The sequence below is a fragment of the Solea solea genome, chromosome 8 (genome assembly GCF_958295425.1).
Source record: "Solea solea chromosome 8, fSolSol10.1, whole genome shotgun sequence".
NCBI classification, from domain to species: Eukaryota; Metazoa; Chordata; class Actinopteri; order Pleuronectiformes; family Soleidae; genus Solea; species Solea solea.
This window is the reverse complement of record NC_081141.1, coordinates 9,473,334-9,490,848: the sequence shown is the minus strand read 5'-3', so window position 1 is coordinate 9,490,848 and position 17,515 is coordinate 9,473,334. Positions and strand designations below refer to the sequence as shown.

Below are 17,515 nucleotides of genomic sequence, written 5' to 3'. Positions count from 1 at the left end.
GTTATTCATTCTTAATCACTCAAGTTTTATTTCTTAGTTGTGAATAACGTTCTGGTTCAGTTGTGTGCTTGCCCCTTGGACAGGCAACTGTCCAGGGGACACCCTGGACAGTTGCCTGTCCACAGGGCAAGCACACAACTTTACCACTAGATGTCAGTAAAACCTACTCTGCACCTTTACAAGTGACAAGTTACAGAGTGTGAGAAAAAGAGTCAAGTCCTTGTCAGTTTATGTGTTTATTTATGAAAACAAAGGAACTCAGAAAATAAGGATCCCATATCATTAATTACATCAAATGATTCACTTGTTGGTTTTTGTCGGTTTGTCCCCTCTCTTTCTCGGCATGTCTATTGAGCGGAGTTTGATCTAAACCCTGGACAGCTACTATACAACTACTATACAGTGCTCAAACATATGGAAGAAAGAACGTACGGCCGGAGTGCATGCAAATACATGAAATCACTTTTTTTCCTTTTTCTTAATAAAGTACAAAAATTAACTATTAGCATCATCAAAGCTCGACCATCAACTTAAACAGAGGAGGGTTACTGTGGCAACAAACTGTCCACCTGTCTGTCTGTCATACCAGGACAATGTATGTGTGTATGTCAATAATTACTGATTGTAAAATGTCCAAAGTAAAAAAAACAATTTGTTTTTGTTTCTTCAAACGGGTTAGTTTCAACTCTTCACACTTATATCACATGATAAACTAAACCATCGTCATGACAGCTGAGCAGCTCCACACACAGGAAATATGAAAAACTGATTGAGCTTGAAATGAGAGCAGAGACTGTAAATAAAGATGGAAAACACAATAGTGAGGGTGAAACACCTGGACAGCCCCCTGGTGGCTGGCTGTAGAACACAACGTTTCCACCGACAGTTACTGCCATCCTATGTTCATGTTTTTGATCAAATGTATTCTAATCAGTGATTGATGGTTTAAAAACAAACTGAGACGTCATGACTGACAGCTGAGACCAAGGACACATGGCAGCATCTGGATCCGGGATATTTTGGCTTCATATCTGTACAGTGTTAAGTGTTGATATTTTGTTACAGTCACACTGTTTGAAAAGGGTAGAAAACCTGAATCAGCTATTTATCACACATGAATATACCAACAGGTCAAACAATTAACAAACCATGTGACTCGAGACCTTGACTCCCAGCGCAGGTGTTTCAAAAGTCACCTGACCCCTCCCTCCTCACCACGTTTCACTTTGACTAAAAACTGAACAAAACGTGTTTCCAGTGCTCAGCTGGACCGTCAGGTGACAGCCAAGAGAAACCATGTGGTCAGTTTTAAATGTATTGATGAGAAAATAATGTGTTGAATGGAAACACAGGCTGAAAACCAGTGACTCATTCTGTTCACCTGTCACCTCACTCCAATCCGCCCCCATTAGAGCTGAGGCTCAGGTGACAGGTGATATGGAGGAGAGAGCAGACGTCACACAATAAATCAGTCTGATCTGATTAAATGAGCACAAACACGGTGATGAACACTCCCACAGAGCAGAGTGGAGTGTCACACACCTGACAGTCCTTCTGAGGTCACACCTGTGACCATAAGATAACTGTCCTGACCACAGAAAAGCTGCTGTGAAACAACCGGACACTCAACAGCACAAATGACACCTGTGTTCCAATCCAAGTTTTATCAGAAGAAATTTGCAGACTACTCAACTCTGATAAAGCAATAAGGCTAGAGTCATGACATCATCATGGTCTCTCGGTCTCGGCTTGTGTAAATTAAAATCCATTAAAAAAAGGCTCAACATTGCGGTGAACCGACAGTGACGCGGTTCAACACGACACGACAGACTCATCTGCACAAGACACCAATCTTTACTAAAACAGGATCTAAAACATATTTTGCCGATTTCTTTCATTCAATCACCAGGCTGAGCTTCAAAATGTTTCTTTTCTCTTCATAGGAAAATAAAAACTATCCTGAACAGAGAAGATAATATTTGATCTCTCTTGCTCTCTATGAGGCTTTGTCTTTCTTTTGGACATTTTATACACTAAAAATCATAAAAAATAATTGATAAATTACTATTCCTTACTTTAAGGACAGTTGTGAGTCCGAGTCTTGTGTATCTGTGAGGTGGGAGTTGTTATTTTTGGCGGGGGTTGGAACTTAACAGCGGTACAAAGACATTTTTTATATAGAGACACAAACAAGTTCAGCGCACAACCCAGGAAAAAAAGGAAAGAAATAAAGAAAATGTAGTGTTAAAAAGGAAAAAGAAATAGTCTGTGTCACTCTCAGTTGACAGAGCCGGCACTGGATGAGGAGGGGGCCTGGGTCCAGTAACCTCCTCCTCCTCCTCAGTATTAACCCCAGGGCAGACAGTGGGTTGTGAGTTTATGACCAGCAGAGGGCAGAGTTTAGTCTCAGAGGGTTTCTTTTTAAAACCACCATCAAAGGGGCAGAGATGAATTCAAACACATGTAAAACTTGTTGCAGACTAAACATTGGTCACACTATTTTTGATTGTTTTATGATCTATGCAAATGACAAAAACATTCATGTACTCTGTCAAGTTGAAACGTGACAATGGTGTCATGTGGTAATGCTCCATCACATTTAAAAAACAGATCGTGGGGGAAAAAAAGAAAAGAAATGAACTGCAGCCACTACACCGTGTACACTGTGACCCTCTGATCTATGAAACTAGAGTGGAACGTGACCTCCACAGGTGTGACATCATTTCGAGTTGTGCAAATCGTCATCAGTAAAAACAGAGTTAACACTCGATTGCTCTCAAGTGTTCTGTTATTTTTAGATAAAATCAATTTTGCTGATTTCAGCTTCTAAAACGTGGATAAGTTATTTTTTCTCTTCTGTGTGACAGTAAAAGTCAAAACAAATGACAAAACAAGACATTTGATGATAACTGTTTGAGGTTTGGGAAACATCCATCACATTCTTCATCATTTTCTGATATTCTTTATGAACTCAACATTTGATTTGAAAATGATCACCAGATGAAGCAATAATAAAAACATACAGTTGCAGTATGAATCATTGACTCATACATCTGTTGGTAATGGGGTCACAGGTAACATTACTGGCGACTTGTTATCGTCTGCAGCAAGTTTCACATAGATGTCATAGATGAGTGAGGATTTGTTCAGTCGACGCTGGATGACTACAAACAAAATGCCTCCTGCTTCTTGAGCACAGATAACACATTTGTTTTAATTCACCAGCTGCTGGTCAACACAAATGACAAATGACTATGAATGCAACGAGGACCATGAAGACGCTGCTCACACCTCAACATCCTCTGTATCCAGCTTTCCCACGCTGCCCTGAACTCACAGCTACTTCAACTCTATAAACAAAATCCAAGAGGTAACATTTCCAATCATCGACTGCTCCACTTCCAACTGATCAATATTTGAAATAAAAATGATTGGGGGGGAAAACCCACTGAGACGTCTCCTCCTCCTCCTCCTCCCTCCACAATGCTGTACAGATGCTTCTGGAATGTTTTCTATGGTCAGGGGTCACCGCCGGCCGTCCAAGAAGACGAAGAAGAAGAAAGCCATGACGGTTTATTTCTCTTAGCAGTGAGAGTGTTCAGAGAAGATCAGTACAACTCCTGGACAGACAGACATCCCGTCTTGTCTGTCTGGCTCAGCTCCCTCCCTCCCTCTTCTTCTCCAACTGAGGAGTTGTTGCTTTCTTCTTCTTCTCTTCGGTCTCTCTGCATATTCATCCAGGAAGAAAAAAGGAAAAAACAAAACACAACACTAGGAGCTAAAAAAAACAGGTCTGCCTATTTACATACAGTCTCCAAGTCTGGGCGCGTATGTGGTTTATATATATATTTATATATATATGTATGTATGTATGTATGTGTGTGTATGTGTGTGTGTTACAAGAAGTTCAACGTATCTTCGTCTATTGTACGTGTGTGTGTGTGTGTGTGTGTGTGTGTTCAGGATGAAGTTTACATGGACTAATCTGTATTTGTGTGTGTTTACTGTTTAGACAGAGTTCCTGTGAATGTGTTTAAGTGTGTGTAAACTCTGTGTTCAGTAACATGTGTGTGTGTGTTGTGTGTCTGAGCGTGTTCAGTCTGTGTCAGAGGAAGAGGAGGTTCCTGTTGAGGAGCTGTCATCAGAGGAGGAAGAAGAGCTGCCGCTCAAACGACTACCCCCGCCTCCTGAGGCTCCACCTCCTGCTGCCTTCTCTAAAAAGAGAAAGGATGGCAAGAAAGAGAAATTAGCTCAATGAGAAAAATGTCAAGAACACAGAGGTTTTGTTTAGGTCCAAAAACATATTAAGCTGTTGATCACACTGTACAATGAAAGGAATTAGCTCTAGCATTAGCCTCAGGTACGCTGCTTATGTGTGTTATTTGTTCAAGTAAACACAAATGATTCACACAGTCACTCCAACTCCAGCACAGTTAGCGCTGATGTTGAGTCTGGTGACATTCAGGGTCAAAGGTCTGCCACCACAGCAGGTAAACACCTCAAACACATATGTGGGTTCATTTTCTCTTAATGTGTTAAATATTTCAAATGAAAACCAAACAATTAATGCAGTCATTTTTGAGAGAACTTGTGAGAGTCCTGCTGGACTGGACTGATCACATAATACCCAAGGACGACTGCACTTATTAACTATGGTGATGTGACTTTCCAAATGTTGACAATCCCAAGCCACTGGTGCAATGTGCAACATCTGTAAAGCTCTGTACTTACGCAGTAGCTTCCGCTGCTTCTTCTGCAGACAGGACTTGACGTAGCGCTCCAGCTCTCGGAGTGTGGAGGGTTTGAGGGTTTCGAAGTCGATCTCTATCTCGTCAGGGTTGGAGTCCCTCAGCGACGGCTCTCTGGACTGGATGATGTGGACAACACGACCCAGCTTCTCCCCTGGCAGCCGATTAATATCCAGGCTAAGCTGGCGCTTCTCGTCGTACGTCATTGGCAGGGATGATTCTTCGCCATCGTCTCCATTGGCTGAGCCACCACCCGACGTCTTACTGCCTTTCTTGGGTTGCCTGGAAACACACATTCAGTTGCAATCATTTCTCAGACGTGTTTCAGACTCTATTTAACATCAACCTTTGCAGAAGTATATGACCTTTGTTAATGCTGTGTTCTTGTTACTGAAATGTAGCCTGTACTAGGGTAATTGACTCATACCTGGTTGCTGTCACTGTGCTGTTGGCTTTCCTGGCTGGTGCTTTCTTCTGGTTGGCTGGTTTGGGCTGTTGGGCAGCAGCCTTCGGCTTCTTCTCTTCCTCTATCTTGCCCTTGTTCCCTTTATCTTTGTCTTTCTCTTTCTTCTTCTCCTTGTCTTTCTTCTCTTTCTTCTTCTTTGGCTTGCTGACCGGAGCCTGGGACAAGACGGCCAACTGCTCGTGCACCGCCTTCAACTGGTGGAAGACTACTAATCAGTACCTATGTACCCTGATCAATATTTAGGAACAACTATCAACTGGTCAATTATTCAAGTAATGGATATCTTAAATCATATCAAAATGTAGGATTAAAAACGTTGATGAAAAACTACCGTAATTAGAAAGCAAACAGAATTACTGAACTTTAATTGAAAATATAGAATATTAAAAAAGAAGGAAACCAGTATGTTCTTGACCTGTGATTGCTCAGCAGCACCAACCTGCTCCTGTAGCTCAGCCAATCGCGTGGCCCGCTCCTCCTCTGAGTCAGACGATTCATCTGAGGAGGAGTTGTTGCTGCTGTCAGAGGACGCAGTGCTTTTACTGACCACTGGTGTTGTAGATGGTACCGACGCCTCTAGTCCCTCATCTGGGATCTTAGCAAAACGCATCTCAAACACATCCTAAGGAGAGAGAGCCAGATGAATGTTAACCAGCTGCTGTCTTTAAAAAGACCAAGTACAGTTCTGAGATTGAACTTACCTGCAGCTTGCGGGCCATGGCCACAACCTCATGGTCTGGAGGATTATACTTGTAACAGTTGGAGAACATTAACCTGACATCAGTTGCAAAACTCTGAGGATCATTGTACTCTCCTTTGTCCATCTTTTTCTGTTGGAAAATTAAATAAAAAAGAAAGTGTTAAGATTTATACCATGACTTCTACCAAAAACAGCTGTACCCACTTGAAATAGCACAATTATTTCTCATGTGTTAATGCAGGGTTATACAAAGGTACAGCGAGGTCATCGTGGTAACCCTTTGCAAACACACCATGACATTTCCTTAACAAATGCTTGCTGCTGCCCTCTTGAGGTAATATATTCACCAATAATTAGGTAGTCATTAGGCCACTGGAGAAATATGGAAATACACTTTATTTTATCAATGCAAACCTGAATAACAGGTTCCGGTTTTATATATTTTTAATTATCATGAATACTGCAATTGTAAAAATGTTCTTGGACTATGCAGAAAAGTTTTCATTATCGATACTTTTTCTTCTTGGAATGGTTAAATGACTGGCTTTTGGCCTTTTAATGCTTCAGTCTATCGTTATTCTATCAGCCTTTAAAATCAACCATCACTCGTGCTCCACAAATGGCATGTTGGATTCATTAGACTTTTCACAACACTGCATGCCCCAGTGATGTGACTACTGCACATGTGCACAGTGCAATAATTGAGTTCAAACTATTTAGCGTGCAGCCTATCAACAACTATCAATATAATAATAGATGCTTGGCACAAATTAATCAGAGGCACAAGTGCAGTGTCTGTCTATTATGCATCTGTCAATCAGGACTTGTTATATGGCCTGTACTAATCCAGCTTGCAACTTTCAGGAGAACATCGTCCAAATGCACTTCTTTGGTTCCTCTGTGGTGTTATACTTGAAATCAAACGGTGGTGAAGCTGCATATAGGGAGGAGGTTTAGAGTGCATCACTCACTGTGATGTGATACCAGCTTGAACACCCAAAACACCAAAAATGTCATTGTGGATTCAAGAACCCAGAAAAAAGTCCACTCTACGGCCAGTAACTATCAAAGCAGGGCTTGTGGAGAGAGTTCATTGGTTCAAGTTTCTGGGAGTCACCTTCAGAGAAGACCTCTCCTGGGCTGACAACACCTCAGTGGTGGTCTGCAAATCACTGTAACACCTCTACTCTTAGAGGAGGCAAGGACAGCTGACCGTTGGTTAACTTTTACAACTGCACTATCGAGACTGTTAAAAAAACATGATAGCTGATAAATACTCTGCAGTGCATCAGTAAAACAGGACATTATTGGCACTGAGCTTGAACACCTTCACCTTCAAAACTAGGTGCGTGCAGTCTAATGGGGCTAAAAACATCAAAACATCAGAGACATCACTCACCGTTGACATCATTTCTTTGAGCTGCTCCCATCAGGCAGGCTCTCTCTCTTTTTATTTTTTATTAATTGCACCTCAGGGGTTGTTATACAATGCAATGTCACACAATGATAATTAAGTGGTGGAATCTTGAACTTCAGAAAGAGGTGATCAAATCTCATCATCCTTCATTTGATTCACATGGACAAACTGTCACTATGATGGCAAGAGAGAAGACCACGGTTCAGGAGAAATTAATACTGCTTCAGAGGGATGTTGAAGATCCACTCAACCCTTCTCTCTCTCTCTCTCTCTCTGACTCACTCTGAGACAATAAACCAACCCCAACAATCTGTCAGACTTTGAGGACGACATAGGATGCATCACTCTGAAAAGACTACTTTCCAATTAAAAACCTCTGTATCAGTAGTAACCAGCATCCACACTAACATACCCAAAAACAGTATACAGATATTCAGGCACACAGGACATGTGTGTGCATGTGTAAACAAGAAGCAGCTTTTCCCTTCTGCAGTTGTTTGCCATGTTTCAGAAATACCAATGAGAAACAATGGAGAAAAGTTGAGTATATCTGCAAAATGTGAGGGTTTTGTTTATGTTTTCTAAATAAAGTTTCAAGTGTTTTAAAAAGGATCATCCACCACTCAGTGCAGATGACAGGAGCAATTTTCCCATTGACCACAATATTAAAAAAACATAAGATTTTATATTAAATGCTTTAATATCACAGTAAACTATGACAGTTCCTCCTTCACAGCAGTGGTTATTGCATTACTCCTGCGCGTGTGCGCTGGGTGAGCAACTCCATAGGACTGAACGGAGCCAAGTTCTTATAATACAGCCATGGTATTTGTCCAGTAAGATACAAAACAGCTCATCTTTAACTGACTACATCTTTGAATGTTTGTGCTTGATGATGTCATGACAGTGTGTGTACTGTGTGACAATGCCATGTGTGAATTACCCGGACGGTGCTGAGGTCCATGGGATGTTTGATGATGTCATGGTAGTCATGCAGCTCCAGCGCCTCAGCATCCACAGGCTTGTAGAAGGGCCAGGCATAGGCAGCATGTTTCTTTGAGAGCATCTCCTTGAGGATAGCGTCGCAGTGTTTCATTTGCTCGCCCAGCTTACCAGCCTTCCTCCCCCCAGCTCCTGCTCCTCCACCTACCACCTCGCTCACTGCCACCTCCTCACCCGTCTCACGGCGGGTCTTAGCAGGGCGGGCAGCTGCCTCGCGGCGGGATGAACCCAATTTGGCTGGTTTGGTGTCCTGTGCGGACGGAGAGTCGGCACGACTGGCAGAGATGGCCGAAGTGGTGGGAGTGGTGGTATCTGCTTTTCTTTTCACACCTTTCTTCTGTAAAAGACGGACAGGGAGAAAAGAAACAAAGGCATTGAGATGCACATGCAGGGGAAGAGGGAGACAGGTAGACAGAAAAATACAGAAAGACAGATGTGAAGCAGATGAAACAAATGGTAATGGTAAAGACCAGTGAAGAGACATTGGTGCGCACAGAGACACGCTGAAAGATGTGAAATGTAGTAGACATAGGCAGTGTCTTATTTGAAGTTACCTTAAGGACAGGCTGTGCAGATGGCATCATAGCTGCTGGGGGCTGTGGAGCAGATACGGGTGGTGTGGCCTGGACAGGTGTGGGCGTGGTGGAGATGACAGGTGTCTGAGATGGGGAGGGGGAGGGGTAGGATGGGGGAGTGGAGGCTGAAGATTCCACCTGCTGACTCACTGTGAGACACAGATCAAAAGAGGACGTTAGACTACGCAGTCCCTCTAGGAATACAATTAATGCAAATTCAACCAATTACAGCCACCGCTGTTGAACCTTTGATTTTTCGCTTTATCACCCCAACCTTTCTGACCAATTACCATAGTTTTCTGCAAGGCAAAATCACATTGACGGAGGGTGTTTCATCATAATCACTGATAAATTATGGCAGATCAGGACCAAAAATGGGAAATGGGAGTGGGATTAGAGATTAGGTTATTTGGATGCTCTAAATTGACCGAAGTGTGACTGGTGGTTCATCTGTGTGTTGGCCCTGCATTGGACTGGCAACCAGCTCAGGGTGTACCCTGCCTTTCGCCCTATGACAGCTGGGATTGGCGCAGGCTCCCCTGTTGCCCTCATGGAGGATAATAAATGAATGAATGAATGAATGAATCTACATAAAATCTGGATATGCAAAAAGGCCCCGGCACTGGAATGAAGCAGTACAGCTGGTTATTGCTTTACTACACAGCAAGGTAGTACCAGAGTATATCCAGTACCACTTACTACATTACTACTTCTTTATTATATTGCAGTATTACTATAGTATATACCACTGGTAATCAAGGTTGGGTACCATTCAAATTTTAATCTAAATTGGTAGTGGTACCTACCAGTGCCCTTTTCATGAACCTCACTGTTTAACAAAAACATAGTTTATGTTATGAAAAGCATGTCCAAATCTGCCTGTAGTAAGGAGCAGATACAAACCTGTTGGGCTTGGTATCTTCTCTCTTGTCCCTGAGCTTTCGAATAGGAGCATTTCATAATTATCTGTGCCAACTCTCGTGGTAAAAGAGGTGGATTTTCAGCAGTAATAGTGTGGCACTAACAATGGCAGCTCTGACGCTGCAGTAGTATAGTGGTATTGCCAGTGGTGGCTATGGTGCTGCAGTAGTACTGCAGTATTACCTGTGGTGGCGGTGGCAGGCTGCTTGCTCTTGTTCTTTCCTTTGGGAGCTGGTGGCAGCAACGCGACCTCTTCCTGTGGCATCTGAGCGACTTTCTGCAGGAAGATTTTCTCGAGGGCCTGAGCCATGAGCACAATGTCGTCTGTTGGCTAAACAAGTTAACATCACAAATCAGTGTTAGTGACCAAAGGTTCAGGTAAAAGGGTGTTTACAGCTATTGTTACACCAAGTGGCTGCAATGACATGAATGTTCTTTTAAAACTTAACTTAGCTGTAAGTTGCATGACATTGTTTTTTGTGTACCTTGTTGTAGATGTAACAGTTGGTGAACATGGTGTTAAAGTCCTGCATGGCCTCACTGGCACTCCAGTAATAATTGTTCTCCAAACGTTTCTTTATGGTTCCCATGTCCATTGGGTTTTTGATCACCTTGTGGTAGTCCTGAAATAAGGACATGATGAGCTTAGCATAAAGATGGGAAACACAATTCAATGAACTCCACTGACAAACATTTTATATTTTTTTTGCCTGTTTTGTGTACAAACACACACACAAACACAGCAAAGCCTGCCCCAGACTAGACGATGACTGGCCAGATTTCTGTCCCAATCTGGTCCTTTCTGACAATAGTGGGTGCCTCGATTGTACAGTGATTTGAACAGATCTGGGAAAATTATCATGTGGTGTGGGTGGTTAACAGACACAATTTTAACATCATCAACGCATCAGAGTCTTCCCGATTTCAAATCTTACATATTAAACATTTTGATATTTACAACTTAACAGTGACTGGGGCGCAATAACCAATGAGAGCAAGCTGACTGGGCTGCCTACACTGCAACGAGGATTAATGTGAAGACCATATCCTCCTGAGCCCAGTGGACGTTAGAGAAAGTGCACAAAGTTGTGGATTTATAGCAACAGTATGATTGCTATATTGCTGTAACCGAACGGAGACAGTCGGCCTCCATGTCTGTTTACATTCCGAAGTCACGTTGAATTTCTGTGAGATCCCAAATCCCTGGAATCTCCTCCCTGGAATTGCCAAGTGTGTTCCTGCGACTTCATTGGACCGTCTAGTCTGTGCTTTCTCAGAATTCAAACATTGAAAATCAGTTACCAAGTTCATTGTGTCTGTGGTGTCCCACGTTTTTAGATCAAGTCAGAAATCCTCTTGTGTGCAGCAGGCTTTAGTGCAGTGACCTTCTTGTCTTGAACTTGTGAGCGCATTATGTTATATATTCGTTTTTTTTGATGATCAGCTATAATGGCCAGAGCTTACTGGCATTAGCTGTTGAATTAGCTTCTGTGTTGGTCTGATAAGTGCGCCGAGTTGCAACGACTAGTGGCTCTCAAGAATTGTAGTTTGGGCCTTAAACAGTGCAGTGATTGATGTGTCTGTTTAAAGTTTGTGCAATATCATACCGCCAGGCAGAGCTTGATGGCATCTACAGGTTGGTAGAAAGGCCAGGCAAACTGATGTTTCCACAGAGTCTTCACCACCACGTTCTGCATGTACTGCAGCTGGTTTGTTTTTCTGAAAGAAACCACAAAAACAACATGAAAAATGAGAACAGAGCTGTGCTCATTCTATTTCAAATTTAATAATTTCCCAGGTCTCAAGGCACAGCTCGGCTGTGACTGATTACAAACCTGCCAGGTTTGGTGGGATTAGTGACCTCAGGTGGGGGTGGGTTGGTGACCTGAGGGCTGGGAGGTGCAGCCTCTGGGGCGTCCGACATGGTGGACGACGGTGACACAGCAATGCACCGTGGGCTGGCAGTGTCAGACCTGAAGATGAAAAATCAACTCCCTCTGCAGTCCGAGGGTGTGTATGTACGGGTGTGTGTGTGAGAGGGCACACAGTTGTGTGTTGGTGTGTGTTCAGTTCAGGGGTAGTTGGTGATGATGACTCAGCTTGATGTTTCCCCTGAGGAGGCAAACTCCCATCGCACAACCTATGACACAAAAAAAAGTGTATCATTTAATATGTAAAAATTCACGTAAGACTCTAAATTTAACTCACATTTTAATTCTAAAACATGCTCTGCAAACATACAAACATAGTGACACCACAAACAGAACAAACTACAGCTAATCCAGAGAAGGTTGTGGTGTATCATCTCTTCAGTTTCTGGACTCATTCTAAATTTGTCACTCCTGGACGTAAACGTTATAATGAGAAATCTCAACTAGTTTATATTTTAAAGACCACATAAATCAACTGTGAAAACAATTTGCAATAACAAAAAATAAATAAATATACAGTTTCTCACAGAAACTAATTAATTTTAATAAAAATATTAATTAAAACCCTGATTAATGTCCTGAAATAATGAAGAAAGAACATTTTAGAAAATTGTGAAAACAGAGAAAGTTAGAAACCGTAGACAATTTTACTTTAAAAAAGAACCAAAATGATTTGTCCATTATCGAAACGATGACGGATTAACTTTCTACCTATTGACCAATTAAGGACTCACTTCATTGTTGATACGGCACAATGTAAATGAAAAACATATTGCTTGGTGTTAAATGTGGAGGGGAAATGTGATGTGGGGCTGTTGATGATTGACTGACATGTTGAAAGTAACATGTGATCAAACATCCTCTGGTTTGACTGGATTCTCAGGTTTTGGACAAACCTGACGGACTGAGAGCCACTGTCAATCATCGACAAACCCGAGTTTTCACAGATGGACAGAGGTAGGCATTTACCACTGGTGGAGGCAAACCAGTCCACAAAGGCTGCATTGTAAGGGATCCATCTTTGATTGTTATATTCCAATTAAAACATGTAAAACTAATGTGTTGTAGTTCAGCTTCTTAAATGTGAATATGTTCTATTTTCTTCGCTCCTCTGACAGTTAACTAAATATTTTGGGAAAAAATAAAAATATTTTAAGTTCTCAGCCTTGCATTAGAGCGACAGTTGTTAATATTTTTGTTGGTGCCATATGATAATGGGCCAGGTTTAAAATTAATAGATCAGTAATATTTACCATAAATTATTTAATGATTTTGGCCAGTTATCAGACCAATACGAAGTATCATAATGGCTCATCTATTATGACAAACGGTCCACAAATTGTCAGCAGAGTCTAAACAAAACACGATGTGAACATAGCACATCAGTCTTTTTAGCCTGATATTTATTAACAACATAAACTACAACTCCTTCAGGGTTTGTCCTCAGGTTCTTACATGTGTTTCCTTCATTCCTCTATGAAGGTAACATATTTTTATTTTGTAGCCAAAACAAGACATTTGTTGATGTTGTCATTGTGCGGTTCATTATCACAACAGTTTTCACCATTTCCTGATACTTTATGGACCAAACAAAAATTGGTCCATAAATTCATGACAGTTCATAATGAAAATAATCATTAGTTGCACCCATACATGTATTTTACTTAAAAAATACATTACAAGCAGTAATATCAATATATATTTTTTTTTTTCCAAAGTTGGAATAACTAAATTAACCAATCACTGCAGATCTAGGATTTTCTTCTGGTACATTATTGATTTATAGGGCTGTAACAAACTTATTATCATAATCAATTAATCTGTTGACTATTTTCTCCATGATCGGCTTGTCCATAAAATGTTGATCAGTGTTGTTTTTATCTATTGTTGAGCTGCTGTAACGCCGTTTTCTCTCCACTGTGAGATAAATAAAGCTATCTAATCTAAAAATTTCCCAAACCTTGAAATGATTTCAAATGTTTTGTTTTGAGATGTCACAAAACAAGACATTTCTTCAAATAATGGGGAAAACAGAGTTTGTTTTCATTAAAAAAAAAAAACCAACAACACTGAAATGGTTATCAAAATAGTTAAGCTAGTAATCGATTAATCGTTGCAGGCCTAAGTTTTACAAAGGGAGAAAAAAAAACAGCATTGAAATTGTCACTGCCTCATTTTGCAAACTCAGTGTCAACAAGTAAATACACATAAACTAGTTTGAACAAATAACTAAAAGCGAATAACATATGCCGGCTGCCGAGAATACTTCTCTCACTGCTTTAGGGCTGCAAAAACAAACAGTTTCATCTCTTTCTATTATTAACATTACTAATCTGGGGGTCCATGCATGTTGTAGTGTGGAGGGGCGACAATGGCCATTGCGTGCCTCTAGAGAGACCACCAATAATTTATGTCAGAGTATAGCAAATGTAGACCACACCCTAAAAGCTCAAAGAAACAATGTTTATGACTGAAGGCGTACTTCCTGTTGCCAGTAGGTGGCGCAGTAACTGGCTCTGCAGGTTATTATAATCAAAGTAAACTATTTCTCTAAACAGTTTTAGCATTTTAAATGTAAAAGTAAAATGATTTTTCAGTCTCTTCAATGTGATTATGGTCTGGTTTCTTTGCTCGTCTATTGTAGTAAGTATTTTAGGTCAGTGGACAAAAATAGACATTTGAAGATCAAGTCATCTTAAGGTTCGGAAAACAAAAAACATTTAATAGACAATTCAACTAATTAGTTAAAAGAAAATAATGTTGAATAAAATTAGACTAGGGTTGCCATTATATTTCATAATCAATTAACCTGTCAATTCTCTTGAATAACCGATGAGTTGTTTGGGCCATAAAATGTCAGAAAATGTTGACCATTGTTTCTGATGATTTTCACAAATGTCTCACTTTGCCCACAAACCAAAATGACTCAGTTTTAACGATTTGTTGGCTGTACAGAGCAAAGGAACAAGAAAGCGTGGCAAATACTTCAGAGCTCGTTTTAATTATAAAATAACACCCATACCCATACCGATTAATAGATTATCAAAATAGTTGACAATGGATTTAATAATAAATACATTTTGATACCCATTGCAGAAACAGGAGATTAAAGCATCCTTGGTATGATCAATCTCATTCAACATTCATTAATCACAGAATTAGGGGTTGACAGTTTTAACTCTAAAAAAAACTTCTCACTGATCAATCAGACAAACTCTAGATCAAGAGTGACTAACAACTTAATTGATTACTTGGGCGGTTATTTAGATGATCGACAATGAGAGTTTTATTCAAATCCCCAGATTCCACTTTCTCAAATGTGAGACTTTCTTGTGCGATAGTAGACTGACTATAGTGTGTTTGTAATAATAAAAAATGTTCACTATTCTGACAATTTACGAACCAAACAATCAGCAAATAAACAGAGTAACTGAAAAATTAGTTAACGCTCAGTTGAGTAGACTCACATCCAGACACATCTGGTTCTGCGTCTGTTCCGTTTACATTTAACTACAAAACCGTTTCAGGCCCTTAAATTCTCTGAGTGATAAACTGAATGTACACACACACACACAGACTTGCAACACGGTTAAACACCAGGAACAATCACTAAAACCAGAGACTTAGAGCTGCTACCTGACTACCTGCTTCCCAAAACCATAAACAAACCCACAACCTCCCGTCGACTGTCCGCACATTGGCGGCGTCTTATGGGGTTCAACAGATGTCGGGGTCCGGCGACTGCTCGCTGTGGCTACCGTGAAGCTAACGGCTAATACTGAGCGGCGCGTCTGACAAACTCCACACATCCAGTCAACAACAGCATCATCCGCCACCACACACACCGAACCTCCTTATTCACCGGCGGTTTATAGACACAGAAACGCTGCAACAGCAGAGCAGTGATCGGTGATCTACGGGCTAACGAGGCTGCCCATTTATCTCGCTTTAAAAAGATGGCGGGCAAGCTGATGCAAAATACAAGCTAGGTCGCTAACTAACCGAGCGAGGCTACTTACCGAGGACGTAAAAGAGCGTCTGTTTTACATTCAGCGACTGTGCCGGTGTTCAACCGTGTGTATGAGTGGACAATGTGACATTTGCTCGCTTCTGAAACACACACAGAGCGGATCGATTGGTTTTAAAATCCGATCTTTGCAGATGTTACTGCGGTGCTTGGCTAGCTAGCGAGCCGTTAGCATGTTAGCTGAGCTTTGTCTGAAGGCGCCGAGCGGCTCCGACACACCGAGACCTCCTGCACGCTCCGAGACCAAAGTCCGCTCTTTTACCCACCAACCCGCCCGCTACTGGACAGAGAGCATGTTTACTTTGTTTTTGGGTCCTCCTGTGCGTTCAGCGATGGGCTCCGGGTAGCTTTCTCAAACCTTTTTTTATTTAGCCAAGTAGCATAATAGATGAGTTATCAGCTGTCTGCTTTGTGCGCAGGCGCAGTGGCAAACGGCATCATTCATGTTGTTGTGTTCAGATTGGCTTAGCAAGAGACAGGGATGCTGTGATTGGCTGCGGGTCGTCTTTGGGGCTGTGATTTGTTGCTAGAGTGTAAAAAGAGTCGTGATTGGCCAGCGTGGTAGTTGAACTCAAACGATAGGGTGAAATCGACAACTGTGTTCCTATGATTGGGTAGTGAGATTTACTATATTCACAATGGCGGCCGTTGTTAATCTTCGTTTCCCATCATGCAGAGCGACAGCATTTGACCAGTAACTAATCAGTAATTGATAATCAAATAATATTATATGAATACATCAGCAGCAGTATATACAAATAATAGAGTCATCCATTACACTGTATATGTAACATTCCCAATGAGATTTCTGTAATGTTTTAATGTTATTCTTCTGCCTCTGGTCTTCATGAACAAAAACAATTCATTCTTCATTTGAAAATAAGGTCAGTCCAAGTAGATTACAGTTTGACGTAATCTATAAGAATCTGAACTCCGGTTTTAAAACTTCTAGATTTGCAATTTGACAGAGGTTTTTCAACCAGAAATTCACAGACCATTAACTGCAACCAGGCTCTGATTGGATGATACCAGCTGTCAATCACACTGATTTTCACTATATGTGATGTGCTTTATTGTTTTGTTTTTTTCTAAATGGGAACAACATTTAACATTTTTTCTTACTGTGTCAGTGAATAATACCTGAAACTCGTACTTGGGACCTGAGAAAATGTTTCCCAAAAAACAGGGTCTGTCCTGATGTGGTGAAGTGATCAAGTTTAAGCTCCTGAACCAAGCAAGCTCCATCTCTTCTTTGGTCTTGTTGGTGTTGCTTTTCCTAAAATGCACAAGTTTATCATCACTAAATGCTGAATCCTCCTGTTTCTTTCCATGACATGATTTTTTCTCTCTGCCTTTTAATTTTTTCACTTGATGTGAATAGTGAGGGTGCATCAAAATGTACCTATGAGCTATGCATACTTTTGTGACATTTACTCTGGCATCACTGTTAATGTGTAAAGACCTACAGGCAGCAGGCATAGATTTTATTAGGTGAACCTTTTGTTTAGTGGTTACAGTCCTTCACTAACACTGATTTGTGAAGTGAGGGAGAGTGTCTGTGTCTCACACTTGTTGCAGCACACATGGGGTGCACATGGCAAAGTCAGTGCTGACTGAGTTTCAGTACCTCATACAACTTCAAAAAAGCCTCAACTATCTCTTACAAAGTGATCAATTCATTAGACTGACCTCAGATCCAATGAAACAAAATGTAGGAACAGCCGATGT

General features: G+C 41.1%; 1 protein-coding gene across 4 annotated transcripts; it reads right to left on the bottom strand.

Moving 5' to 3' along the window:
• Nucleotides 1-220: 220 nt before the first annotated feature.
• On the bottom strand, nt 221-16,231 carry LOC131464282 (bromodomain-containing protein 3-like). 4 transcript variants are annotated; one of them, XM_058636692.1, is made up of 13 exons: nt 16,089-16,218; nt 15,780-15,870; nt 11,665-11,969; nt 11,437-11,548; nt 10,315-10,452; nt 10,013-10,160; nt 8,888-9,057; nt 8,275-8,670; nt 5,916-6,044; nt 5,630-5,836; nt 5,176-5,408; nt 4,732-5,030; nt 221-4,214 (listed from the first exon to the last, which is right to left on the bottom strand). In XM_058636692.1, the coding sequence occupies exons 3-13, from the start codon at nt 11,751-11,753 to the stop codon at nt 4,096-4,098; spliced, it is 2,040 nt and encodes a 679-aa protein (XP_058492675.1). In that variant the 5' UTR covers nt 11,754-11,969; nt 15,780-15,870; nt 16,089-16,218; the 3' UTR covers nt 221-4,095. The 4 variants fall into 4 exon arrangements, with proteins under 4 accessions (XP_058492675.1, XP_058492673.1, XP_058492676.1 ...); XM_058636690.1 differs by lacking the exon at nt 15,780-15,870 and having other exon boundaries at nt 16,089-16,231; XM_058636693.1 differs by lacking the exon at nt 15,780-15,870 and having other exon boundaries at nt 5,654-5,836; nt 16,089-16,231.
• Between the last annotated feature and the right edge of the window lie 1,284 nt (nt 16,232-17,515).